Here is a 27743-nt window from a genome sequence, read left to right as displayed (position 1 = left end):
TAAAGTGAGTGTCCGCAAAGCGGGGTATGCCTGTATAGTATTATTAAATATATACAAAAAGTTTTTATGTAATATATATATATATACACACATGTAATTGTTCACTTACGTATTATAAAGGATGGTGAATATTTCATTGGATACATTTTAAAAGAATTGAAAATATACAGCACGCTGGGTTCAAGCAATGGGGAGATTCTCTATCTTTTGTGCATTTCTCAACCTCCACAAATCAAATGCCATTTTGCTTTTTTTCCCTCTTTGTATTATATAATTGCTCCTCTGTGGGATATTGCTGAACAGTGCAGGGGATCCCGGCGGACAGGGAAGGGTTACACCTGCAAGATCTCACCATCCCAGTCTTTGCATTCAGCTACAATGAATGATGTCATTGCACAAGACAAAAGCGACCAATCGCAGGCACGTGAGGCTGACCCATATAAATAACAGCATGCTGAGCTGCAGATTATAGTAAGAGCTGCTGCTGCACTTTGCTGACCTGTGAGAGCCGAATCAACCATGTCACCCCAGGTAAAGGCAAATACATGTTACTAACTGTCATAGGGATGTATCCTGGAAGGACCAATGGCTTGGCTATGAGTGGATGTGCGATTTCCTGCATCTCTCAGTGCAGCATTGGGCTTTCTAGGTCCAGCACATCAGCTGTCTGTCTGTTCCTGCTTTGTATTTTACTCTATGGAGAAGATGGATGATTCGGGGGGAGTAGGAGGCTCTGGTGGGCATTTATTCAAAGTATGCATACCTGATACATCCCTACGGGTGGACTATCCCTTTAATTAGGGACTTTATTTAATTTTCTGTATATCTAACGTCATTCCAATGCACTGTATCTAATTTCCTGTTCCTTAACAATATAATCTCACAAGAGTGGGGGTCCTCTGCTTCATGATTTGGGGTCTGATTTTACACCAGATGCACTGGGGTGCTTCACAATCCATGGAAACCAAAAAATAATTAGCCAGATTCAGGTACAGTTACGATGGCGTATCAGTAGATACGCCGTCGTAACTCTGAATCTGCGCTGTCGTATATTTAAGCGTATGCTCAAACTGAGATACACTTAAATATTGCTAAGATACGACCGGCGTAAGTCTCCTACGCCGTAGTATTTTAGCTGTCTATTTACGCTGGCCGCTAGGGGCGTGTATGCTGATTTACGCCTAGAATATGTAAATCAGCAAGATACGCCTATTCACGAACGTACGCACGGCCGTCGCAGTAAAGATACGCAGTTTACGTAAGGCGTTTTCAAGGGTAAAGATAAACCACCAAAAAGTTGGCACAGCCAATGTTAAGTATGGACGTCGGACAGCCGTCAAATTTTTCACGTTTTACGTTTGCGTAACTCGTCCGTGAATGGGGCTGGGCGTAAGTTACGTTCACGTCGAAAGCATTGACTTTTTGCGACGTGATTTGGAGCATGCGCACTGGGATACATCCACGGACGGCGCATGCGCCGTTGGTTTGAAGCGTCATTTACGTGAGGTCACGAATAATTCCCATAAAACATGCCCTCTACCACATTTGAATTAGGCGGGCTTACACCGGCCAATTTACGCTACGCCGCCGCAACTTACGGAGCAAGTGCTTTGTGAATACTGCACTCGCCTCTCTAACTTGCGGCGGCGTAACGTAAATGACATACGTTATGCCCGCACAAAGTTAAGCCGCCGTACGTGAATCTACCTAAATGTCTCCTTATGAAGGCAGTTCACACCAATGTGTTGCGTTTGCCCAGCGCTGAAAAAAAAGTGTGGAGATATATGGGTATATATATATATATATTTCCAATGTAATGCGTTCAGAAGCGCACAAACATTTTATAAATGAAGGCTAAAAAACAAAGGCGTGTAAAATGCATGCAAGCACATTACAAAAAAAACGCAACACACTTGCATTAATGGTTGTGGCGTGAATGAGCCCTAACTGTACATTTGGGTATTTGTAACTTAATACAAATAAATAGTAAATGTGATTCTTCTGTTTTCAAATATTTTTATTGAATTTTATAATTATCAACAAAATTCCATTAACGGAACATATACAATAAAATAATAGAAATAGATAATCCATTAACAGAACATGTATAATAGAAAAAGGCGTGCAAATGTGATTCTTATCAAGTAGAATTCTTTTGTGCCTTAATATATTATAATTGAGTTGTTTTTGTGTCAATCCTTTGGCCCCTTTACCATCTGTATTTGTTAATGAGCTCCTATGGGAGTAGTGGAAAGTCTTTTGTAGCACGCAAGACACTCATTTATGGAGAGTACAGCATCGGTGTGGGGTGTTTTTTTTTTTTTTAGTTTCACTTTTCTGAATACAAGTCGACTCGCCTTCAAATTGCATATATTTAACAGGTCCGTTAACAAATGTCCAATTTTTATTTTCTTGTTCTTGTGTCCAGGAGCCAGTTTGGTACCCAAAAATAAAATGTTATTTACAAGGAAAATGAGAGGTTGTTGGAAGATGGGAGAACAAAAACTAAATATATTTGCAGGGGTGGGCAGAAGGGACAGCAGCCCTGGGCACAATGATTTTATGCCTGGATTGGGGTGCCCTGACCCTAACTCTAGGGGAAGGGGTGCAGTTTGGCATCTTTGTGCTAGGTGACCCTTGTCCTGGCACTGGATGGAGGAATGAGTTGTAGTAACTTGGTGAAATGCTTATTAAAGCAGAGCTTCAGCCTGCTCACCAAAAAATTAAAAGCCAGCACCTACAAATACTGTAGCTGCTGACTTTTAATATTGGGACCATTACCTGTCTAGGAATCCTGTGATGTCGGCACCCTAGCCGTGTGTGGTGTGTGGCTTTTTTTAATTTTTTATTCTACTTGCCTAGGTGGATGCTGCATCGGTCCCCCTCTGGCTCTAAGACTGAGAACCGTGCAATCAAACTCTGCTGATTGCTCAGTTCTCAGTGCTCTCTGCTCTGCCCCCCCACCCGCTCTAACTGGACTGTGGAGGGGACAAGAGCAGCTGGCTCAGGCTCTCAGTGGCTCTCGACTTCTTTGCCATGAGTTTGCCCGAGCCTGGACCAGCTCTGTGATGACAGCTGAAAACGGGTCACAGCAGTGAATGAACGGTGATCCATAGAAGTACAGCCAAACAAGCTTTGGCTATACTTCTCCTTTTAAAGCAGGGCTCCACCCTAAAGTGGAACTCCCGCTGATCGGAACCCCCCCCCCCTCCGGTGTCACATTTGACACCTTTCAGGGGGGAGGGGGGTGCAGATACCTGTCTAAAGACAGGTATTTCCGGCCGCACAGTCTGCGAGCAGGACGTCATCTCCCGTTCCCCCCGTTGTGTTCTGGGAACACCCGCGCATGAGCCGTAGGGAACTGGGCAGTGAAGCCGGAGCGCTTAACTTCCTGGTTCCCTCACCGAGGATGGCGGGGGGGGGGGGGTCAGCAGAGTGACGAGCGATCGCTCGTCCTCTACTGCGGACGGCGCTGGAGTCCGGAAAAGGTAAGTGTGCTGATATTAAAAGTCAGCAGCTGCAGTATTTGTAGCTGCTGGCTTTTAATAATTATTTTTTTTCTTTTTTTACCAGACATCCGCTTTAAGCCTAGGTTCACACTAGTGCTGCTTTTTTCAGTGTTTTTTTTTTTTTTTTTGTAGTGTGACTGTTTTTGTTTTTGAGGCAGTGGCTGGCTTTTTTTACACGACTCTGAATAAAGGTGTGGCACCCACCTTAAAGGTGGGTGCCACACTGGACAAAGAAGAACCCAGAACCAATGGTGTCTGTCCCATAAATACCCCTTCCCAGCATGCACAGCGGGGACAAACCCCCGTGATTGACTGCTGGGAAGAACACCCAAACCTTGACTCCACCTGCAGCAGCGGGACTGGAAGAACACCCCAGTACATCAGAATGGACTCACAGCACAGACAAGCTGAGACAGACTGCATTTTGCTACTAACAATCTGGATAAGAGTTTAACTACACTCTGATCTACACATAAATTTAGATGGATGGCACCAGTACTGTAAGGTACATAGGCGCTACATTTTTTATTTTTAAGGAATATGGGCCTTAGCCCCCCCCCCTCCTCCTCCCTTTATTTTTGGCTTGGCCAAGCTGTGATGGGATACTAACCGTTAAAATGAATAGTAGAGCGTCTCAGCTTCCATTTTGCGCTGTAATGAATGGGTTCATTAACGTATTCTATTTCCTCCAGCTCCAGTAACGGCCCAATCTGTAACAGTATTGTGTGAGGTTTAGGAAGGCTGGGTGAGAACTGGCAGTAGGGCAGTGTACAATCAGGCCATTGTTCCTCAATTAAAGGACAAGTTCACGTTCTGCGCGCTTGTTCTAAAATTCCTTAAAGGGCTAGAGCACTACACGGATTTGGATCCAACATTACAGTAAGATTACCCAGGCATTTCTGAAAGTTGCTATCAAAGTAGTACTCAAGTCGCCTGGCGTGCAACTTTCCGGTTGCAGTAGTGTGAACTGAGCCTTAACCATTATATGCCTTTCCTGACAAATCTTTGCTTTTTAAAAGAGAGAACTTTCACAAATGTGGTGGTACGTGACCAAAAAAGATTGTTATCCAATAGACGTTCAAATTGGTGAAAGCTCCCAACTTTTTAGCATAATACATTGTCTTTGGGTTTATTCACAACGGTTGCATTAGGTAGCGTTGCCCAGCTTGGTCCCAATGCAAGAACAAGGTAAGTTGCATCCTGCATTGGTTGAATACCAATGCAAACATTGGTATTCAACCTTCCCCTCTGCCTCAATTGGGGATTCCCCCCACCGCATAAACAATGCAGGTAGGAAAATTTACACATCATTCTTACATAGTGGATTGCCCAGATATGGTAATACAATACCGAATAGGGGTACCTCTCCCCCCCCCCCCCCCGCGGGAAAATTACGTTTTTTCCCACAGGGCTGGTCCACCATGTACATAGGGGAATGCATCACAAACACAACATGCCCCCCTTGCAGATAATTATCTACAGTATTGGACATTCATGGAACTGGGGTCAGGAGTTTTGACTCTGACTCTTGTGACATAACCTAACTGTGATTACCTCTTACATGTTTTGAAGTTGGGTATCATCCCCTCACCAAATTTGAAACCCCTATGGCTAGGGAAAATATATTACTATCACATTCATTTATTATTTTTTAATCTCCTTCTCTCTAAATTAATTAATTTTTGTTCCTATGTATACATATATATAAGTTTGTACTTGAATGGGTTTTTGCCACTTAGGATATATATTTGTTATATCTAATTATTGTGGTAGTATCAATCTAGTGGTTTGCCATGTTAACATAGTCCTAACACAGAGAGCAATTTTTATCCTTGGCGCCGGCTGTGTCAATCCCCTCATTACAATTGGATCTAACCAAGGGTTAATGGGTGGGAGGCTTATGGGCTGAAAGAAATCGTATAGCCAGCATTAAACATCCTCACTGCAGGCGGGACACATTCAATGCCGTGTATAAAAATCAACAGCGTACGTCTAAAGCTTGAATCGCCTTTGAGAACGTCATACGACGAAACGCGTCAGGTGACCCAGACGCAAGCACACACGTACGCACGCACGCCCTCCCAGCTGACTGTAGCGCTGTCCTCCGAGCCGCGATCTGCCTGGACGGAAAGCCACGAACGCCTTTTGCTGTCTGCACGGCGGTATCGTGAGACACAGGCCTCGCTAACCAGCTCGTGAGCACAAACGGCTAGCAGGGCTAATTGCGCCTTTGTGGCCCAATTTTATTTTATCTAAATTTTGTATCTTTTCTTTTTTCTTAACGGTCCTTTTTTATTTTTATTTTTGTTAATTGTTTCCTGGAAACGAATTTTAAGCTATTCTCTGTAAATATATATATCCATCCCATGAGTGTTTGGGACTGATGGTGGGATTGTCTCACAACCTATAACAGCAGATATATATATATATATATATTTTTAAATAAAGACGGTCGGTCTTTTCTCTTGCAAACACAGTGTCACACTATGTGGATTCCTTTTTTTCTTTTTTGATTGCTACTCTCTGGACACCTGGAAGCTGATTGGATTTCTTTCCCTCCCCCCTCTGGAGAGGTGAGAAAGATATTTCCTGCTGTTTAGAAATACAAGCCAGCGCAACAACATCTATCGAGGTACCACCACCATTGCCTTTTGCCCCTAGGGGTGCCAACATCTGGTGAGTGGGGACCCAGCAGGGGGAGCACAAAAGTCACGTTAAAATCCATCAAGAAGAAAATCACATGAAGTCACTATTTTGTTTTTCCTTCTGTATGCACTCTGCCACCAGTGATACATTGTTTCCATACTGAACCTTTGATTGGTCCCTGAGACCCTGGCTAACCAAGAGAACTTGTAGCAAATATTTGTTTACACCCAGTGAGGGTTTCCAGTCTATTTTTATTAACTATATGTTCTAGCCCGGACGTTCCATTTTATTTCCTATATGATCATTTGTTCATTTATGCTGTTTTTTTCACTCCTATTGGGGTCTTCACTATTTAATATCACATTTTTTTCTTTGAGCTCTACCCAGGGACGGCACACATTTATATTAATTAATTGTTGCTTTGCACATATTTTGGCTCATAACCTGGCAAGGTCCTTTGTTGGTTATAATCATCTCTGTTGTTTCTTTTTATTTATTTTTTCTTAACACCTATTTTTTAACACGTTTTTGGCCAGAGCTGATATACACAGAGGCCCGTAGCACACGGCTCCCTCCTGGCCTGCACAGTGTCCTGGATTATGCACCACCAACTTGTATTTATTTATATTTTTTGAACAACACTTTTCTCTTTTGCAAATTTGAAGGGTTTTAGACTCTGAATTATCACTTGCTTGCACAGTGTCCTGGGAGACACTTAATTATTCCTTTATTATTTAAATTATTTTTTCTTTTTACTATATCAATTTTGGATCTTACAGAATCTTGTATCCATCTTTTGGATTTGTGCACCCACTGTACACTCTATCACTTTGGGGTTACACATTGGAATCACCTTAGTTATTTTGCAACATATTTTGATGCAATTATCTGAATTAGATAAAGTACACAGGACATCATTAGATCAGAAATTCAATTTATTGGCTGTCCTCTCACTCTCTGGATACATATATACTATTTTCACTGGAAGAACCAACACATTATTGGGTCACCAGTGTTGATCACAAGCAATAATAGGGGGTAGCACCTGCACGCTTGGACACAACAGTGTATAGGCTTAGGAGACCCATCCCCATTGGTCTCTCCTAGTAACTGAAGCTCCCCTACAAATATTTTACAACACATAGGACATCTTGTGGACACTTAACAATAAGCATAAGCAGCGCCACCATCCCTTAATCCAACTTTCTGCTATTTCCAGGTCTCTTTGAGGCCCGTCAGGGAGGCAGCAGCTTAGTATTATTTATTCCTAAGCGCGGATCCCTTCTTTCTATTTTTCTAAGTTGCATCCTGTCCTAGTGGTCTAGTTAACACCAACATGTTGTGTGCTGAAAAAAACAGGTCAGGTTGCATTTTAATGTGCTGTGATGCACTGCAGTGCAAAAGACATGCGTACAGTTAAAAGCAAGCCATGCATTTTTAATGCTCAGTAATGGGCACTACTTTTCACAGCGCTGAACCACGGGATGGGTGGTAAAAGTGGTGGTGAATTGTAAGGTCTGTTTGCAATGACTCAAAAAAAAAAAAAAAGTTCCCTACAATAAAACATTGTTATACTCCCCTATCCTGCTGCCCGTTCTGTGATCTTCACCTTCATGAAGAGCTATGGTAGCCTGAAGAAGCTTTACAACAACACTTTGCATGTTGGATACACTATTTCCTGTTGTGCCTTGTGGTTTTGTACATTGGTCACTGCTAAGGATGAGCTCCGGCGTGTTCGCATAGAACACGTGCAGAGCCCGCCAGGAAGTCGGCACCCGCGCTGCGCTAATCACAGCCAGGCAGACATTTCCCGATCTCTGCAGCCGAGCATCGGGAAATATCTGCCTGGCTGTGATTAGCGCAGCGCGGGTGCCGACTTCCTGGCGGGCTCTGCACGTGTTCTATGCGAACACGCCGGAGCTCATCCTTAGTCACTGCTATGTCCAGGGGATTGAGCCGTCTTAAATTGGGGTGCATACTTCTGACACTCTTGGGCAACCATACTTGGAGTAATGATTCTAGGAACAGGAAAGGCAAGGATGAACAATCTTCTACTTGTAGCGCTACCCCCCTCAGGAGCCGCTGATTGTTTTGGGATCGGCGTATTGAGTTACCTCTATGTGTTGTCTAGGGGTGAAGGTAGTGAGCAGAGCAATAAGTGAATGTCCAGTTTGTAGATAAGGTTTTTATGAATACTTTATTTCTTGGCCCAACACGACCAACATCAACTTGAGGTAGACAGAAAAGGTTGATGAAGTAAAGCAACTTTGCGGTATCAGGCTTTGGATAAAAGGAAAGCAATCCTGCTTTCAGCTATAGTAGTACAGTTCGTCGCCACTCCAGCCAGAGTGGGTGAAGTGCCCCCGGACAGACCCCTGCCACAGGCCTGGCAGCCGAAGTGTCACTTTAACGTTGCTGGGAGGAGCAGGCATCTGCCACAGACCTGGCTCTAGTGGGGCCTCTGCCACAGGCCTAGAACTTGGATGAGCTAAATAGTTGAGCTTATCCTCCCAGTAAATTGTGCTAGGGTCACCGGTTGACAGTGGAAGTGTACCTGTCAATGCTCCGGTCACCAGATCCCCGATGGTTCGTTCAAGCCCTTTTGGATAACCTGCCTCCGGGTTCTCCTCAAGCCGACCCCCCCACCGAATGGCATGTAGCCTGGGATCTCTTCAGTAGAAGGGGGACCCAGTAAGTCACTGGGGCCCCTGAATAGTATCAGTTGCTCCAGGCCAGAAGGGCCCAAAGTCTGGAACTCCGCGTGGCACGCGACCCCAGGCCAGGTAGGCCATAGTGATGGGGCCCCCGCGATGTGCACACACCCTAAAGGTGGGTGCCGCACCTGAAACCAGGAACCCGCGAAGAACCCAGAACAACAGCTTCTGCCACAGAAATACTCACCCCCCCCCAAGCATGCCCCGCGAGGGAAAACTCCTCCAATTGGCTGCTGGGAAGAAGCGGCTCCGTCTGGACCTCTCTGGTGCCACCTGCCGCCCAGGGATGGTACCGCATCCCTAGAACGCAGTCTGACCCACAGAACAATCCAGATTTGGCGACAGCCAAATTTAACACAATCAGGAATGAGAGCAACTTACCTCTCTCATTCCCCCACTAACTTTAGCGTAGTGCCCGTACTGAAAGTAAATGGGGCGCTACATACTGTAAGGAACTTTTTTTTAAAAACAGTATTTCATGGCCTTTTAAAAGGTGACTGTAACCATATAATAATAATAAAAAAAAAAATTGCTAACATAGTGTGAGGAAGTGCTGAATATGTATGAACTCCAACCAATCCCTGGGGAGGTGTGCCCGGAAGGTGTAAGGGAGTTGAAAAGTAGTCTGAGGCTCGGCAGCAAAGGGCAGTGTTCCTAGATGTAGTCATTTTAGGAGGGGATCCATGTGCAGAAGAGCCAGAGTGATTACATTGAGGTCCCAGCCAGGCTTCACATGGGGGCCTACTGAAGAACCTTTGTCCAGGGAGTGAGCTGGTTCAATAGAAGGCTTACTGGAGAGTGCCAGGAGGAAGTTGGTGGGGGGGGGGGGGGGTCAACTGTCCTGTCGCCAAGCAAGTACAAGACCCCAGTGCTGCAGAGTGTGCAAGTGGGGTGCTTTGAGACTCTGGAACGGGTATAGGTCAGTCAGCCTAGAGATCCAGTGGGACATTTCTTTTACAAGTGCAATACAGCCAGAGGTTGTACAATCCAGCCAGAAGTCAAGCAGTCCAAGTTGTACAGTTGTTGTAGTTCCTGGGTATCCCATGCTCCCCATCCCTATCCAATTCACTGCTCCCATAAACGCCCTAAAAAGATCCCATAGACTGATTTTTTTTTTTTTGAGCTAGAGGAAAAATGCCGAAAATGCTTTGGGCATGGGTGTGTACTGAAAGGGGAAATGGGACCAAATTACCAGAGGCTCATATTGGGGTAGCGCTATAAACCTCAGAAATCCATATCTGCATACTTGTTCTAAGTCATTGACTCAACTGAAATTGGTGGTACAACATAATAGTCTGGCAACTTGCAGTTTTTGAAGGCAAGTGAGAGCAATAATGGCGGCATTTAAAGTATTTGGGTTTTTTTATTTTTATTTTTGTGTCTCTTCAGAGCTTTCCCTTTTACTTCCTGTTCCTGCAACAGAAAGTGATAAGGACTCTTTACAAAGCAGGGGGAAGTCCCCTCTTAGACAGTTGTCACCAAATGGTGTCTACATTGGCAGATTCCCCTAATCTCTTCCCTTGAACTAACATTTTTGGATTTCCCATCACATTCGGTTGCAAGAGACAAGGATGATTTATAAGTGGGGCCACAGGCCAATTTAAAAAAGCATTACATGTGGTTGTGGAAGCTAGAAAAGACACCTGCTTTAGGCGCTGTGTAGTGTTGGGCAAAAGGTTTGGGCCGAACATTGGCTGTTTGGAGAACACCTGAATTGCCAGGGCGTTCGACCATTTATTTGGCCCACTGAGCGCACCGCACAGGGCATTGGAAGACCTGGTTGGCTGAAGCAAGGAAAGATTTGCCCAATTAGGGGACAGAACACTGTTGGAGACTCTTTTACTTTAGAGTCAGTTTGGTGTACCAGGGCAGGTTCCTTGCAGTATATTGAAGTGTCAGTGTAGAGTCCGTGTAGTGAGTCCACGTTAAAGTGCACCAAACACCACTTTTCATTGATTAAAGTGGATCAAGTACACCTTTCCCCATCATGTCTGAGAGGCAGACGTTCCCATGGCACTGTAAGGAGGCCAGCGGCGTCTGTGTCCACAGGCAAAGGTGGACGTGGTCCATCCTCAGGCAGGGCACCATTTCCTCTGTTTAATGTTGCCTGTGCTATTCAGCCACGGCATGCAGAGGAGGTGGTGGATTTGGCTTATTAAACCATCCTCCATCACCCAAGCTAGTAGTCCACCACAGCTTATTCTGCCTTGTCCACAGCTACTCCTGCCATAGCCCCAGCATCAGGCATGGAGGAGTGAGCTGAGTTATTTAAACACAGCGTCAGCCACTTGCTACTTGACTATGCACAGACATTACTTGATTCTGAGGTTGAGGAAGTTGGGAACATGAGCCTACAAAGAGGGGAGAACTCTGGTAAACAGCAAGGCCAATTCTTGCTTTTATCAAGAGTACATCTATAAGGTTATAGTGTAAATGTACCACCAACACCCAAAGCTCAATTTTTCTGCACCTGTCACTTCTATCCAAATTCTGCAAAACAGAGACCACAATTTATCCAAAAAATCTCTAATCTAGTTCTGAGTGCACTAAACTGTGGCATCAAACAGACTGGCTCCCCTAGCCGTTTATAAAATAACGAAAGCTTGCAGGGAAAATTACATAATTTATTTTTTTGTTGCAGCAAGTTCTATACACTGTACAGATGCGCCACTTTACAGGCAGACTAAGGGGGACCCCCCCACAGGCACTATATTTTAAAGGAGATGCGTGTGTGTATATATATATATATAATATATATACATAACAGGAAGTCAGGTAAATCTGTGGGTGTTGTCACTGACGAGACATACATTTCTGCCTTGTTTAGACGATACAGATTGTTATCGGGCGTCAGCTACAAACGTAGCTAGAGGAAGGCTAAAGGTCATTGAAAAGCTTCAGCTGTTCAGAATGAAGCAATCAAGGCCTTTATAAATAGCCAGAGGATTGCCACTTTGTTGCTGGATCATTCCTGAGGCTTTATTTTTCAACTGACTTCGACTGCCAGTCTGTATAAAATCAGTGTGTGGTGAACCCAAGCAAGGGGTCACACACCCCACTACCAAGCTAACCCCTCACATATGATGGAGTGCCGCGGGCAGCTAAAGTAAACCCAAAATGGAGAGGAGACAGCAACAGGCTGCAGCAAATGCAGCTCAATCACGGGAAAATGCAGCTCGATTAAGGGAAAATGCAGCTCGAACACGGGCAAATGTAGTTCGAATACAGGAAAATATAGCTCGACGACAAAGGGAAAATGCAGCTCAACAGGCAATTGCAGCTCAACAGGCAAATGCAGCTCAACAGGCAATTGCAGCTCAACAGGCAATTGCAGCTCAACAGGCAAATGCAGCTCAACAGGCAAATGCAGCTCAACAGGCAATTGCAGCTCAACAGGCAATTGCAGCTCAACAGGCAATTGCAGCTCAACAACAGACGAATGCAGCTTTGCAGCGGAGCATTGAAGCTCAACAACAGGCCTACACAGCTCAACAACAAGCTCACCAAGAGGGCATTGCAGCTCAACAACAAGCTCACCAAGAGAGCATTGCAGCTCAACAACAAGCTCACCAAGAAAGCATTGCAGGCTTGGAACAGAGACACCAGCAGCAAATGGAGGCCATCATGAAACAACTTGAGGCCATCTTGAGACAACAGACCGAGGCTAGGAGTCAGGTAGGGTTGCCACCTTTTGTTCAAGCCAAACCCAAACACTTTACTGGCGCACAGCATTTTTTTTTTTTTTAGTATACACTATAGACGATAGGATTGTTAAAGACCTTGGAGTGGGAGTGGACAGGGGGGGTAGTGAGATGGACAATTCTTCTAGAAAAAAAAAAATCTATGAATACTTTGCAAAACAGCCTTTTTAAATGTTAGGTTAAATCAGCCCAGGAGTGGAGTATTGCTTACCTTATGGGGTTGGTGGGCCTGGGTATAATACAGGGGTGTTGCTAGAACTATACAAGACCTGGGGCACCTTGGACACCCAAACTTGAGCAGTAATGTGGCATGCACAGCACGTCACGGTGAACACTGGGTGCTGGCCCTATTACAGAGAACAGTGAATGGGCTTAAAGGAGTATGGTTTAATAAATCATAAAATAGGCTTTGATTGCTGTGCCACAAGAAATAGTCTCACAAATATGCATACCCACCATTGCAGCCTCACCGTGCCCACCATTGCAGCCTCACCGTGCCCACCATTGCAGCCTCACCGTGCCCACCATTGCAGCCTCACCGTGCCCACCATTGCAGCCTCACCGTGCCCACCATTGCAGCCTCACCGTCCCCACCATTGCAGCCTCACCGTCCCCACCATTGCTGACTCACCGTGCCCCCATTTCCGACTCACCGTGCCCCCATTGCAGACTCCCCCGTTATACCAGGTCAGTGAGGACCCCCTGAGTGGATTCCCCGATGAATGGGACCCTTGTGTGTGTGTGTTTATGGTGGGTAATGATGAGGCCAAGCCTAAGGAGATTAGTCAAATCCTTCCCAGACTGAACAAAGTGCAGCTTTCCTGCAGAACTCACCCTCCACATCCCATGTATGGGGGCAGACTCCGGGGGGCGCTCCTCTCTGAGTCCTGAGTGTCAGAGACACAACCTGCTCTGCATCTGACAGTCTGACCATTCATGCCGGCTGATCCTTCTTAGAGGAGGAGATTAGAGGGAGAGGAGGGTGACACCGCTCTGCAGGGAGGAGACATTCAGCTATACACACAGGGGACTACAAGTACCAGGGGGACTGCTGATTGGTGGCTGCACTTCTATTGTATTTCTCTGATATTCTGATCGCCCCGATGGCATAAAGAAAGAGGAGAGCTGTAGGATCGCAGAGCGGTAAAGCCCGCTCTTACAACTTGCATTGAAATTTCCTCCACTCTGCCGACAGCCCCGCCTCCTCCTGACCCCGCGCCTGTGATAAACACATGTCAGCATTGGACTCGCATTCTGTCTATCACAGGCGCGGGGTCAGGAGGAGGCGGGGCTGTCGGCAGAGCGGAGGAAATTTCAATGCAAGTTGTAAGAGCGGGCTTTACCGCTCTGCGATCCTACAGCTCTCCTCTTTCTTTATGCCATCGGGGCGATCACTGCGAGAACGGCTTGCGATTAACCCCGATCGCCAGCGGTGCTCGCCCCCCCCCACTCCCAGGCAGCCAGCTCCTCGCCAGACCTCATTTTCCACTCGCAAAATGCAAGTAGGCGAGTGGAAAATTTGAGGTCTGGTATATAGTAAATTACATAGATATCGAAATATGTTCAGTTAATAACATGCATACACACTCAAATACATACAGATACTGAGATGTATACATACACACTCAGATGTATACATATGCTCAATTACATACAGTACATGCACACACATATATATATATATATACACACACTCAGATACATGCATATACACATGCTGTAAAGAAACACTAAGATAGTGTGTGTGTGTGTGTGTGTGTGTGTGTGTGTGTGTGTGTATATATATATATATATATATATATATATACCATACACACACTCAGGTACATGCATACAGACTATATATATATATATATATATATATATATATATATATATATATATATATATATATATATATATATATATATATATATTGTACATGTGCTCAATTATATACATACATACATACACACACTGAGATACATACATGCACTCAGACATAAATACACTTGACAACATACTGTGAGATGAATAGTTTGGTAATTTGCAGCTAGCTTCTCTCCTCCCCTCTCTGTCCTGCTGTCCCCTCACACACCGTGCAGCTCCTTCCCTTTCCGCCAACTCACTCACAGCTCTCTCTGTAAACAGTGAAGAGTCCTGGCAGGGCTCCAGTAGCCGGGACTAGAAGCAGAGCATCGGCTTATGCGGCCAGGAGGTTCTGTATCCCTCCACAGAGAGAAACAAGTCCCTTGTAATTAGGGCTGTTTCCACCCAAACAGTTACATATATGTAAAGATAGGTCACATTCTGATACAGGTTATGGATCCTGAATTCTGATTACGTTTTTATGGGGGTGTTATAAGACTTTTTGAGGGTGTCCGGGTGACAGGCAGTCAGAAACCCGGGCAGAGGATGTAAAAACCGGACTGTCCGGGTGAATCCTGGACAGGTGGCAACCCTAGAGTCAGGCCAGTAACATACCAACTTTTCAGGTGCGACACTTATTGCCAAAGATGAATGCAGATGGGTTGTCCCGAGTACATGCCTGCCTGGCAACCTGTGTCCCAACCCTAGGGTTGAAACAAGAGGGGGGGGGGGGTATGTGACAGGAAGTCAGGTAAATCTGTGGGTGTTGTCACTGACGGGACATACATTTCTGCCTTGTTTAGACGATACACAGATTGTTATCGGGCGTCGGCTACAAACGTAGCTAGAGGAAGGCTAAAGGCCAATGAAAAGCTTCAGCTGTTCAGAATGAAGCAATCAAGGCCTTTATAAATAGCCAGAGGATTACCACTTTGTTGCTGGATCATTCCTGAGGCTTTGAGAGTAAGGAAAGCAGCATTTAAAAGTCTCCTGAGAAGGTGAGGAGACCAATGACTTTTCTGTATGATAAAAAAGCAAAAGACTATTGTTTGTGCCGTATGACCAGCATTGTCTGCCCAGCGCTAGGCTGAGCCAGACTCCTTAGATAGGTTCCTGTGTGGAAGGTAGACGCCCAGAGTGGCTAGGATTTATTTTATGTTTTGATTTTGTTTATGCTGTTTGGATGCTTGCAAATTATTTTCCAGCAAGATGGAAAAATAAACCAAAAACTTTATTTTTCAACTGAGTTCGACTGCCAGTCTGTATAAAATCAGTGTGTGGTGAACCCAAGCAAGGGGTCACACACCCCGCTACCGAGCTAACCCCTCACAATACAAAAAAATATATATATATAATTTTTTAGCATCAGTAAATCTCTGCGCATTTTAAAAATGTATATTTTTTACAAACTTTTTTTTTCTTTTCCATTGATACATGTTCCCCCAAGGCAGTACGCGGACCTCAATATCATATTAACCACTTCCCGACGGCTGTACGACTATATACGGCCGCAGGGTGGTTCTACTTCTCTGGGGCACCGTGTTTTCACGTCTGCCCCTTTCCGCGTTCCCCAGCGCGCAGCGGGGAACTTCTGTGCTGGCCATGTCCCTTGGACACAGCCAATCACAGATCGCCGTGAACGGCCAATCGGAGTGGCCGTTTGCTAGGCGGCCAATGAGAGATGATCTCATATGTTTACATATGAGATCATCTCTCATTCCCGGCTCTCACAGACAGCGGTGCTGTCAGGGAGAGAGGAGACGGATCTGTGTCTCTTGTACATAGAGACACAGATCGGTCACCTCCCCCAGTCACCCCCCTTCCCCCACAGTTAGAACACTATATAGGACACACATTTAACCCCTTCCTCACCCCCTAGTGTTAACCCCTTCCCTGCCAGTCACATTTATACAGTAATTAGTGCATATTTATAGCACTGATCGCAGTATAAATGTGAATGGTGCCAAAAATGTGTCAAAAGTGTCCGATGTGTCCGCCATAATGTCGCTAGTAAAAAAAAAATAATAAAAAATAATTCTGTCCCTTATTTTGTAGGCGCTATAACTTTTGCGCAAACCAGTCGCTTATTGCGATTTTTTCTTTTTTTTTCTTTACTAAAAATATGTAGAATACGTATCGGCCTAGACTGAGGATACTTTTTTTTTTTTTTAAATTTAGCTATTTATTATAGCAACAAGTAAAAAAAATATATATTTTTTTCAAAATTGTTGCTCTATTTTTGTTTATAGCGCAAAAAATAAAAACGGCAGAGGTGATCAAATACCACCAAAAGAAAGCTCTATTTGTGAGAAAAAAAGGACGTCAATTTTGTTTGGGAGCCACGTTGCACGACCGCGCAATTGTCAGTTAAAGCGACGCAGTGCCGAATCGCAAAAAGTCCTCTGGGCAGGAAGGGGGTTTAAGTGCCCAGTAAGGAAGAAGTTAAAAAAAAAAAAATGTATTTCATTTTTTTTTGCCTTCGAAATGGGGTTCTTTGTTCGGTTCTGAACTTTTTGCAGTGTTCAAACCGAAGATGGTGGTCTCTGGTCTCTTCGGTTCAACAGCCCAGTGCTGTAGAGCACAATGAGAGAAGGTGGTTCTTCAATGTAAATGCCGTAGATCTGTGACTGCTGTCATCTGTCAGGAGTGCTGACACCGATCTGATATGGAGTACAGCACACCATGCCAAAGTGACAGCAGAGCTCCACGGATTGGATTGCGATGGCCACTCCTCTGTCATTTGCAGTGCTGGTGTTTTAGTTGGTTTCTTAGAAAATTCTGCTGCTTGCGGCTTATTTTATCAACGCCTTATCTAGCTAATCTATCCTAATCACAAAGCCCATCTAAAAGCTGCTGTAATATCTATAGCAGTCCAACACCCCCTGCCTTGCAGTACTGCAATCTACAGGGAATGTGGGCATTGCAGCAAGGGGGTGTAACACACCGCTGTACAGAGAATACTGCTCTCACACAGCACCCATTAAATTGTCCATACACTAATTTAATTTCACCAAGTTCATCAACAACTGGACAAAAGTCACTTGAGGGGTGGCCCTGTTGGCTCCGACACTCCAACCCAACATCTTTTTGCCTGAAAATTGGCAAACGGAGAGTGACTGACTGCATTCAGTCTTATGCAGTAGGTTTTATTAATTTTCATTTATTTTGCCTCCATGCTGTATAGCGTGGATGGATTCGGTTGAATGAATGTGTGTGTGTGTGTGTGTGTATACCGTGTTTCCCCGAAAATAAGCCTGGGTCTTATATTCATTTTGGCAATCAAAAACACAGTAGGGCTTATTTTCGGGGTAGGGCTTACCATTTCACGTGCTGTCTTCTTGCCCCCTCTCCCTGCCTGCCTGGCAGGAATCCCCAGTGTGAAGTGAATCAAACACGGTTGTAAACTCCAAGAATCCTTTCTATTACAGTAGAATATCATGAAAAAGGTGTGTGTTTCTGTGTCACATACCTTCTTACAGCGCCACTCGGCGCTTCCATAGACGGCTGGAGCTCTCTCCCACGATCCAAGCATTGCAGAGGGAGGGGGGGCAGACATTCCCCACCGACAGGCAGGAAAATAAAACATCAGCTAAGCGCCCCTCGGCGCCTTCCATAGCCCACTGCGATCCAGCTTTGCAGAGGGAGGGAGGGCGAGATCCCTGCTGACAGGAAGAGGAGGAGATAAGCTGAACGCAGAGTGTCACTGTATACCGAAGGTATTTGACTACAGATTAGATTACAGAAACACACACGCTAGGGCTTATTTTCGGGGTAGGGCTTATATTGCAGCCCTCCTTGAAAATTGAGGTAGGTCTTACTTTCGGGGAAACACGTATACATACATATATATACATATATATATATATATATATATATATATATATATATATAAATTATTTAAAAAAATCTCAACTTTTTTTTATTTTTTACATAATTTTTTACATTACGGCCAGCCTTGACGCTAGTCTCCGTGGGCGGGGGTCTTTGAAAACAAGTGGCGTTTAAAAAAAAAAATATATATATTAAGTTTGATGTACTCTGAATTTATTAGTATCCAACTTTTCTTAAATTACAATCGGGGTTTAATGAAAGCTGAAGACTTTTCTTTAAAAGAAAAAAAAAAACTCTTGCTATTAATCTCATAAGTGTTAAATGTTAATGTAGGTTCAACGATTGGATCCACTATAATGGAATTGGATCTTTCTTCAGGCCAGGTTCACATGTGTGCAACCGCAATTTCGTGCCTGGGGTCCAGTACGCTTCTGTTCACCCGTTCAGATGCGAATCGGGTCTGAATTTTTGACTGAATTCGCACCTGAACCCCAAAAAACCCTCTTGGAATTCGAACCGTGCCCCCCCCCCCCCGGACCTATCCTCCCTTGACAGCCAGTCTCGCTTGCATGTCGTGCGAATTGGATGCGAGGAAAACCACACATGTAAACCATGCCTTAGGCAGCAGACTATATGAAGGCCTGATCATTAATATATTCTTTTCGCTTAACCTTTCTGTCTCTGATTTTCTACAGGCAGATTTTGACAAAGCAGCGGAGGAGGTCAAGAAAATGAAAACAAAACCAAGTGATGATGATCTGAAGGAACTGTACGGCCTCTACAAGCAGTCCACTGTTGGGAACATAAATATAGGTACTGTTTGACATCTGTATGAGTGCGCGAGATTGCCTGCACTCCTGTTACATCTACAGTACTACAACGTGTCCCTTCCTGAACTATATTATAATGAAGGTATTGTGGATGGAAAGAAGTTGCATGGCACCATCATCCCTTTTAATATTAAGAGAATAAACTGATATTTTTTTTAGGTGCCACGTCATCAACACCTAAAACAACCCACTTGGGGAGAGGGGGGGCGAGCTTATGTGTGGTGTTTTGTTTTTTTTTTGTTTTTTTTCAGTGCGAATGCAGGAGAATTCATTTCTGCCACCTCCAGCCCCAAATGTAATGGCTAGGGGTGCTGGAGCATCTATTAAAGCTGGGGGGGGGGGGGGGGCGACGACTTTGCTGTGAGGGGCTATTGTTGCAGGCTGGAGGGGATCAATTTTACTGCTTTTTTGCCCCCCTTTTGTCAATAGGGGGGGGGGGGTGACTTGGTCCCACAAAAGGATACTTGGTATTCTCTAAATGGGGTGGTACCGGGAGGTGGAACCAAGTAACAGTGCTTGGAGGTGGGGTTAAGGGGTGACTTGGTACCTGCACCTATGGGATTCTAGGCAGGATGCCTGGACACACCAAATAACTTGAAACTACACAAATGTAAACCAAAGCACATCTTTATTAAATATAAATATTATTTAAATCTAATAGTATATATATATATATTTTTTTTTTTTTGGATAAAAAATTGGCCGCGGCATAACTATTGGATTAATTACTATACCTTTTAACTTGTACACAACTGTAACTTACTCAACCAATAGTTCAAAACAACATAAACAACTCAGTCACTACGACTCGAGCTGTAATAAAAAAACTTTAATAACCATCCCCTTTGTTATCACAAAGAGATTTATCCACATAGTTTTTGCCGCGACAACGGAGGGTGGGTGGGAAGCTCTGCTGAAAGGTCCTCCTCAGGAAAGGCTGGCCCCGGACCCCTTCCAACAGCTCTTTATATAGGCCTGTTCGCAGCTTCTAGAATGTTCTTACCTGTCATCTGACCTCAGCTGACCTATCAGGTACCCTAACATTCCTGAATTTTCCCCAGTAACCTGGCTAGCTAGACCAATCCCTGCCTTTCCCGCCTAAGGGCCCTACCAGCCAATCCTAGCTTTAGTTTTTACCCCTAGCAACAGCTTACAAAAACCAATCCCAGCTGTTCCCGCTCAAACTATCCCCAGAAGCCTTGAAACTTCCCCTGCCAGGAATCCCATAAGGAAAAGGGGGGCCTTAAAACAGTCCTGTTCCCCTTTTCCCCTCATTCTGGGGGGGGGGGGGCACCCTGATAAACTGGAACTGCTGTCTGATCGTTCAGCTGCTTGGCTTCCCACAGCGTACACAGGAGGTGAGAAGCAGATCGTCTCTCTCCTCTGTGAGAGAGGGAACTGTCAACAGTCTCTGGGCTGTATGAGAAACACTCTCTCTCAGGTCAGAGCACTGCGGCCAGCAACCCTGCTGGGGGGGCCCACTCCCCGACAGTGGCGCAATGCCAGACCCCGGTCGCAAGTGCGACCTTTGTCACCCTGGTAGTTCTGCCGCTGCTTAATGGTACAGAGGCTGCCCACAACCATAAGCACCAATTCATCCAGGTCTTTTGACATTCATTGCTTGGAAGAACTTGAAACAGGAGAGGGGTTAGGCAAGTGATCGTGAAACTTGGCACCCCAGAGGTTTTGGAACTAAATTTCCCACGATGCTCAACTACACTGCAGAATGCATCAGCATCCACTGATGGTAGTGACCTACCTACACTGACATTTACATACACTGTCTGACCTACCTCAGCCGTGGTGTCACAGCAGGCAGTCAGTCATTCCGTTCAGCCTGGAGGGGAGGAGAGGAAAGCCGCCCGAGCGGGGATGTGGCGCAGCGGCCGCATTCTAATTCCTGCCTTCTGGAGCCTGCAGTGCCTATGATGGACATCCAGTGGTCCTGGCATTGGACCAGTGGGACGTCCATCATAGGTGTTGCGCAGGCTCCAGAAGGCGGGAGCTGCAATGGCACTTGGCCATTTCGCAGTGTTCTGGATCAGATCGGTCCCGGCGCTCGCTCGCGGCTAACAATAGAGCCTTGCAAACTTGAGACTCTGGGCTTTTCGTTGCTCTAGCCACCCCCTCCCAATGCTCCTGGCAACTGCTGGTACTTGCATTTAAAAACCAGAGTCGCCATGTATCCTGGTTTACGGTCGCTGCTTGTAAGTCTCCAGGACAGCTGCACACCTTCCAGCTTCAGTCCAGTGAGGGAGACTATCTTTCTTCAGACCAGATCTTATGGTGAAGTCCCAGAGCCAGCTCCTCAGATCGCTCCTAGCTCTGCCACAGCTGAGACATCAAACTGCAACACAGCCCCAGAGGCTTCAGAACTCTCCCTGCTGAGGAAGAACACTTGCTCCAGACTATTTATCACAGCCACCTTCTGGACATTGCCCTCCACGGATTGGCTGGATTATGATAAATATTCAGACTTGTCATGGTCTCTCTCTCAGCCTCATATTCTAGACCAGGGGTGGGGAACCTTTTTTCTGCCAAGGGCCATTTGGATTTTTGTAAGATCATTCGGGGGCCGTACAAAATGATCGGACATGGTACAGGAGAGGGAGGACAGAGACTGCGGACATGGTACAGGAGGAGGATGACAGAGACTGCGGACATGGTACAGGAGGTGGGGGACAGAGACTGCGGACATGGTACAGGAGGGGGAGGACAGAGACTGTGGACATGGTACAGGAGGTGGGGGACAGAGACTGTGGACATGGTACAGGAGGTGGGGGACAGAGACTGCGGACATGGTACAGGAGGTGGGGGACAGAGACTGCGGACATGGTACAGGAGGGGGAGGACAGAGACTGTGGACATGGTACAGGAGGTGGGGGACAGAGACTGTGGACATGGTACAGGAGGTGGGGGACAGAGACTGCGGACATGGTACAGGAGGGGGAGGACAGAGACTGTGGACATGGTACAGGAGGTGGGGGACAGAGACTGCGGACATGGTACAGGAGGTGGGGGACAGAGACTGCGGACATGGTACAGGAGGTGGGGGACAGAGACTGTGGACATGGTACAGGAGGTGGGGGACAGAGACTGTGGACATGGTACAGGAGGTGGGGGACAGAGACTGCGGACATGGTACAGGAGGTGGGGGACAGAGACTGCGGACATGGTACAGGAGGGGGAGGACAGAGACTGCGGACATGGTACAGGAGGGGGAGGACAGAGACTGCGGACATGGTACAGGAGGGGGAGGACAGAGACTGCGGACATGGTACAGGAGGGGGAGGACAGAGACTGCGGACATGGTACAGGAGGTGGGGGACAGAGACTGCGGACATGGTACAGGAGGGGGGGGACAGAGACTGCGGACATGGTACAGGAGGGGGAGGACAGAGACTGTGGACATGGTACAGGAGGGGGAGGACAGAGACTGCGGACATGGTACAGGAGGTGGGGGACAGAGACTGTGTACATGGTACAGGAGGTGGGGGACAGAGACTGTGTACATGGTACAGGAGGTGGGGGACAGAGACTGTGTACATGGTACAGGAGGTGGGGGACAGAGACTGTGGACATGGTACAGGAGGTGGGGGACAGAGACTGTGGACATGGTACAGGAGGGGGAGGACAGAGACTGTGGACATGGTACAGGAGGTGGGGGACAGAGACTGTGGACATGGTACAGGAGGTGGGGGACAGAGACTGTGGACATGGTACAGGAGGTGGGGGACAGAGACTGTGGACATGGTACAGGAGGTGGGGGACAGAGACTGGACATGATACAGGAGGTGGGGGACAGAGACTGGACATGATACAGGAGGGGCCCCCACCCATAGAAACCTCATCTCTCTCTCTCTCCACCATAGGATGCGATGACAGGAGCGGGGCCCACCTCACACCTTGGTGTTAGAGAAGGAGTACACCGGGGACACGGGACAGGTCCTCTTCCTCCATAGAGGAGGGCTGACCATGAAAGTGCCGGTCCCTTGGGATGGGGGAGGGAGGGGGGTTCCCAGCTTACCTTTCCTGCGGAAGTACAGCTCCATGACAAAGCTCTGCGTTGTGTGCCCCGGCCCGGTTAACTTCTTTGTAAAGTGAACACATTTCCATCCTTCCAGCACACGGGATGCCGGGGAAGTGCTCAGCGACCCTCGCTGGCCGCACACACCCCGGCTTTCCTAATATGAATGACACTTCCTCCTCCCTGCACACTGAGCTACTGAATACAGCCCGTATGACCTTCCGGGAAACGCATGGCCTGCTGGGTAGTCTCCACTCTCCCGAATCCTCTGAAGCCCGGTCGGCCATCTTCGTTAGGGGAAACCCGGTGCCCGCGGCCATCAGTTTTACGGGCACTGCTGCCCACACTCAGCGGCACGGGGTGGGCCGGATGGAATGATTTCGGCCCGCGGGCCGCAGGTTCCCCACCCCTGTTCTAGACACTTGTTCCAGAATCGGGGGTAAGCAGTCAAACGCTTAACCTGTAAAACCCTGAATAGACCTAAGCAAACAATTTCTGCTCCCTCTACTACAGAAGGAGACAAGCAAAATGTCCTAGTATCCTACACCATAGCTCCCAACTGTCCCTGATTTGGAGCAATGTCCCTCTGTCCATCATTCCTCCTCATTTGTCCCTAATTGTGGTCTGATCTATATAGTTACATATAAAATACACTTCTCTTTCAAAAAGTGTTTCCCAGTGCTGAACCTTTCATCCAAATTCTAAATGTCTGCATTTGTAAATTTTAAAAGCCAATATAAAGGAATAGTAGTGGTAAAAGTCCTTGTGGATTTAATTAAAATTATATATATATTTTTTTTTGGGGGGGGGGGGGTAATTCTCTAAGGGGGTGTGACAGGGGGCGTGTTTTATGCCTACATACATTTGTTAGTAAGCTTCCCTCACTCCCATCTCAAAATGTTGGGAGGTATGTCCTACACTAGGAGGGTGCTACACAGCTGTACTTTGACAGTTCCACTGTAACCTGAAATGTATGTTGTACCTGTGTACTGTAGGTGAAAATGTCTGTCTGTTTTTGTACAGAGTGTCCTGGCATGCTAGATCTGAAGGGCAAGGCCAAGTGGGAAGCATGGAACCTAAAGAAAGGTAATTTTTTTTTTTTTCACTTTAATCTCCCAATCGGTACCATTCTATAAACATATGCACAGTATACACTCAGCCAGAACTGCATACCAACAACACAATTGTACTTCATGTTTAAAGTAACAATTGCAGCTGACATTATACGCCAGAGCAGGGCCGTCTTTAGGGCAGGGCAAAAGGGGCAACTTGGGCCCTGTCATTGTTGTGGGGCCAAAAGCGGCTGCCTCATACTTTCCAACTATCCAAGTTTGAGTCCTGTGCTGTCCTGATATCTCAATGTGAAGTGCTGCTACTAATGCTGCCCTATTGTGTACAGATGACTCACCTGCAGACCCTGTGTTTACATGTAAATGACTGTCATTCATATGTAAATAGCGGTGGCATTCATATGTATATCATGCTCCTACAGTGAAGAGATGATGGGCTGTAACCTCTAGCAACCAATCAGTGAGCAGTTTTACTGTACGGTAATCTCTAGCAACCAATCAACAAGAAGAAATCATGTGCTGTGACCTTTAGCAACTAATCAGTGAGCCGTAATGTGTGCTGTAACCAGTGGTAATGATATGCTGTAACCTCTGGCAACCAATCACTGCCTGATCTGATTTTAAGTCTAGCTGATATTTATTGTATGTCTCAGAGCAGGTGGAGAGCAAAATTGCATGGGGGGGGCAATACATATATATATATTTTTTTCGCCGTAGATGGCGTTTAGCCTTAGAATTCACAGCGGCTTCCGGGTAGGGAATCTTGCGGGAGTGGTCGTTCCTATTGACATGCCAATTGATTGACAAACGTTGGCGCACACATCGCGTTACGACTTCCCGAAAGAAGGTCGGCTCGGCTCTATTTGGCGCCGAATAGAGCCGACCCGAGCTTCCTTCGGGAAGTCGTGACGCGCTGTGTGTGCCGTCGTTTAGCATGTCAATCAATCAATTGGCATGTCAATAGGAACGCCCACTCCCGCGGGATTCCCTACCCGGAAGCCGCGGTGAATTCTAAGGCTAAACACTATCTACGGCAACAAAAAAAAAAAGGTCAGTGTAATTTTATATGCAGAACTGGGCTGGATGTAGTGTTAGAATTTTTTTTATAGGGTGAACCTCCCCTTTAACTTTCTCTTTCAACATCTGTTAGTTTTCCATAGAAAGATAGTTAAAGGAGAATATATATATATATTTTTTTAAATAACAAACATGTTATACTTACCTCCACTGTGCAGTTCGCTTTGCACAGAGTGCCCCTGATCCATGTCTTAAGTGTAGAAATGGGAGCTACTGAAGCAGGTTTGTTTTAGCTCCTCAGGGGTGGGCCCACTATTGACCATTGATGGGATTTATAGGTGTAACATGCTCCAGGTCTAAACCCCTCCCCCAGAATCATATCTCTGCACGCATTGTTAACTTTAAAAAAAAAAACATTGCAGCTTTGCAGGGCTCCCCCCATACATCCACATCATTCGTTCACAGAAGTCTGTAAATGAATGAACTACAAATCACTTCTTCCACTGTGGCAGATGGTTTGTAGTTCTCAATGAACTGCAAGAGCACCCAGAGCACCCTCTTGGTTCATTGACCCTTCCTTCAGCTTTGTAAGGGCCCTTTCACACGGGGCGGATCAGTAATGATCCGCCTCCGTGTGTCCGTAAGCTCAGCGGGGATCGCTCCGTGTATCTTTTTTCCGCTCTTCCCTATAGGGGATCGGATGAACACGGACCATGTCCCCAATCACTAAGGGACCAATGAATGTCCCTTTTTCATCCGCAAACAGGATGGATGAAAAAGCGGACATACGACCCGCAATGTGAAAGGGGCCTAAGGCCCCGTACACACGAGAGGATCTATCCGCTGGAATTGATCTGCGGATCAGTTCCAGTGGATAGATCCGCTTGTGTGTACAACCCAGCGGATATTTTTCCACTGATTTTTTTCGGGCCGACCGATTTCCAGCGGATAAAAATTTCTTAGCATGCTAATAAATCTATCCGCTGGAATCGGCTCCAGCGGATCGATCCGGTGGTCTGTACAGACTCACCAGATCGATCCGTCCGAACACATCCCTCGCATGCGTCGTAATGATTCGACGCATGCGTGGATATCCTTATATGACAGCGTCGCGCACGTCGCCGCGTCATCATCGCGGCGACGGCGCGACACGTCACCGCGGACGGAATTCCGCGGGGATTTTGATCTCCTGGTTAGTACAACCAGGAGATAAAAATCCGCCAGAGGATTTATCCGCGGATACGGTCCGGAGGTCCGTTTCCGCGGATAAATCCTCTCGTGTGTACCCGGCATAACTGTCTGCCCGTATGGAGGTACAGGCAGGCAAGCTGGAGGCAGTTTCTGCAGAAGCCTGACATTGCACCCACAATCCACTTATTATGGATACAATACTCTGCAGGATCATCAGATAAAAATGTGAAATGCAGTCTTCTTTCTTTTGCAGTGTTAAAAAAATAAAAATAATAATTGTAATCCTTCAATCCTGGTTTCTTTGCTAACCTGAGGAAGTTGCTTTGCATAAGTTAAAGCAGGAGCTTTGGTAGGAGTTCTACTATAAAGTGTTGCTAAACCCAGGACCCTGCATTCACTATATCTGGTCTCCCACAGTACACAGAACATGGAATAGAAATAGTTTTAGTAAATATAAACTGCATAATACAAGACTGCTGATGAGAAAATGTAACTTGTATCAATGTCCAGAGCACCTGTTTAAAGCTTGGAGTTTTCATTCTACTCTGATTGTCCTATGAGGCTGCATGACCCCTGACCCTCTGGAAAGTGCTGATTGGCCCTGTGCTGATCACATGCACTCTCCCAAGGAAAAAAAAACCTCTCTAGCAATACACACCAAACTGATGGTGCAGCGTGCAGAGTGCCCCCAAAGGCCCTGTTCCATCAGCAAATGGTTTGGAAACTGGAAGAAGGGAAGGATCAGAGATGACAGTATCAAACAGCCTTTTTCACAATGCAGAGGATTAACCCCTTGGGTTCCACAGTAATGACAAGCATGCTTTACTGCATATATTCACACTGATTTTACTGTTGTGGGTTTAGTAACATTTTTAAGTGGAGCTAAAAAAGCTAGGACACTTAAGCTTTTATTGACCTGTGTGTCCCCACATGGGATTTTCCAATGGAGACACAGAATGAGGAAAGGTTGGAACTCCATTTGGTGCAGACAATAATACAAAATGACCATTATTTCATAAAAAAAAAACCTGCTACCTGTGTATACCACTCTCTGCCTTCTGTTTTACAGGCTTGTCTAAGGAAGAAGCGATGAGCGCCTATGTTGCTAAAGCCCATGAGCTGATAGAAAAATATGGCCTGTAACAAGGTCACATGATCTCCTAGCGCCTTCACACAGCGGCAACCTAACTGTAATGGACAAACGGGGAGAAAACCATAATAACACTCCTATACCAGCTCTTGGCTCACATGATGTTTTCAGGTATAATTAACAACCTAGGATCCTCCAGTCACAGATGAACCTTGCTTTGGTCTGTACTCCTTTCTGCACTGACTTATTAAAACGCTTTTACAAAATGA

At 46.1% G+C, this 27743-nt stretch overlaps 1 protein-coding gene across 1 annotated transcript; it reads left to right on the top strand.

The window, feature by feature from the left end:
* Positions 1-425: 425 nt before the first annotated feature.
* On the top strand, positions 426-27743 carry ACBD7 (acyl-CoA binding domain containing 7). Its single transcript, XM_040352430.1, has 4 exons — positions 426-531; positions 18945-19062; positions 24130-24192; positions 27454-27743. Exons 1-4 carry the CDS (start codon positions 520-522, stop codon positions 27525-27527), a joined length of 267 nt encoding a protein of 88 aa, XP_040208364.1. The 5' UTR covers positions 426-519; the 3' UTR covers positions 27528-27743.

The sequence above is a fragment of the Rana temporaria genome, chromosome 5, assembly GCF_905171775.1.
Source record: "Rana temporaria chromosome 5, aRanTem1.1, whole genome shotgun sequence".
NCBI lineage: Eukaryota > Metazoa > Chordata > Amphibia > Anura > Ranidae > Rana > Rana temporaria.
Note: the sequence above shows the minus strand (reverse complement) of the source record. Positions and strands in the feature narration are given on the sequence as shown.

Bases quoted from the DNA above. Each gene is read 5' to 3' on its own strand.
- ACBD7 (XM_040352430.1), top strand. The intron at 19,063-24,129 runs GTACTGTTTGAC...GTTTTTGTACAG, and splicing joins TGTTGGGAACATAAATATAG to AGTGTCCTGGCATGCTAGAT. The intron at 24,193-27,453 runs GTAATTTTTTTT...TCTGTTTTACAG, and splicing joins AGCATGGAACCTAAAGAAAG to GCTTGTCTAAGGAAGAAGCG.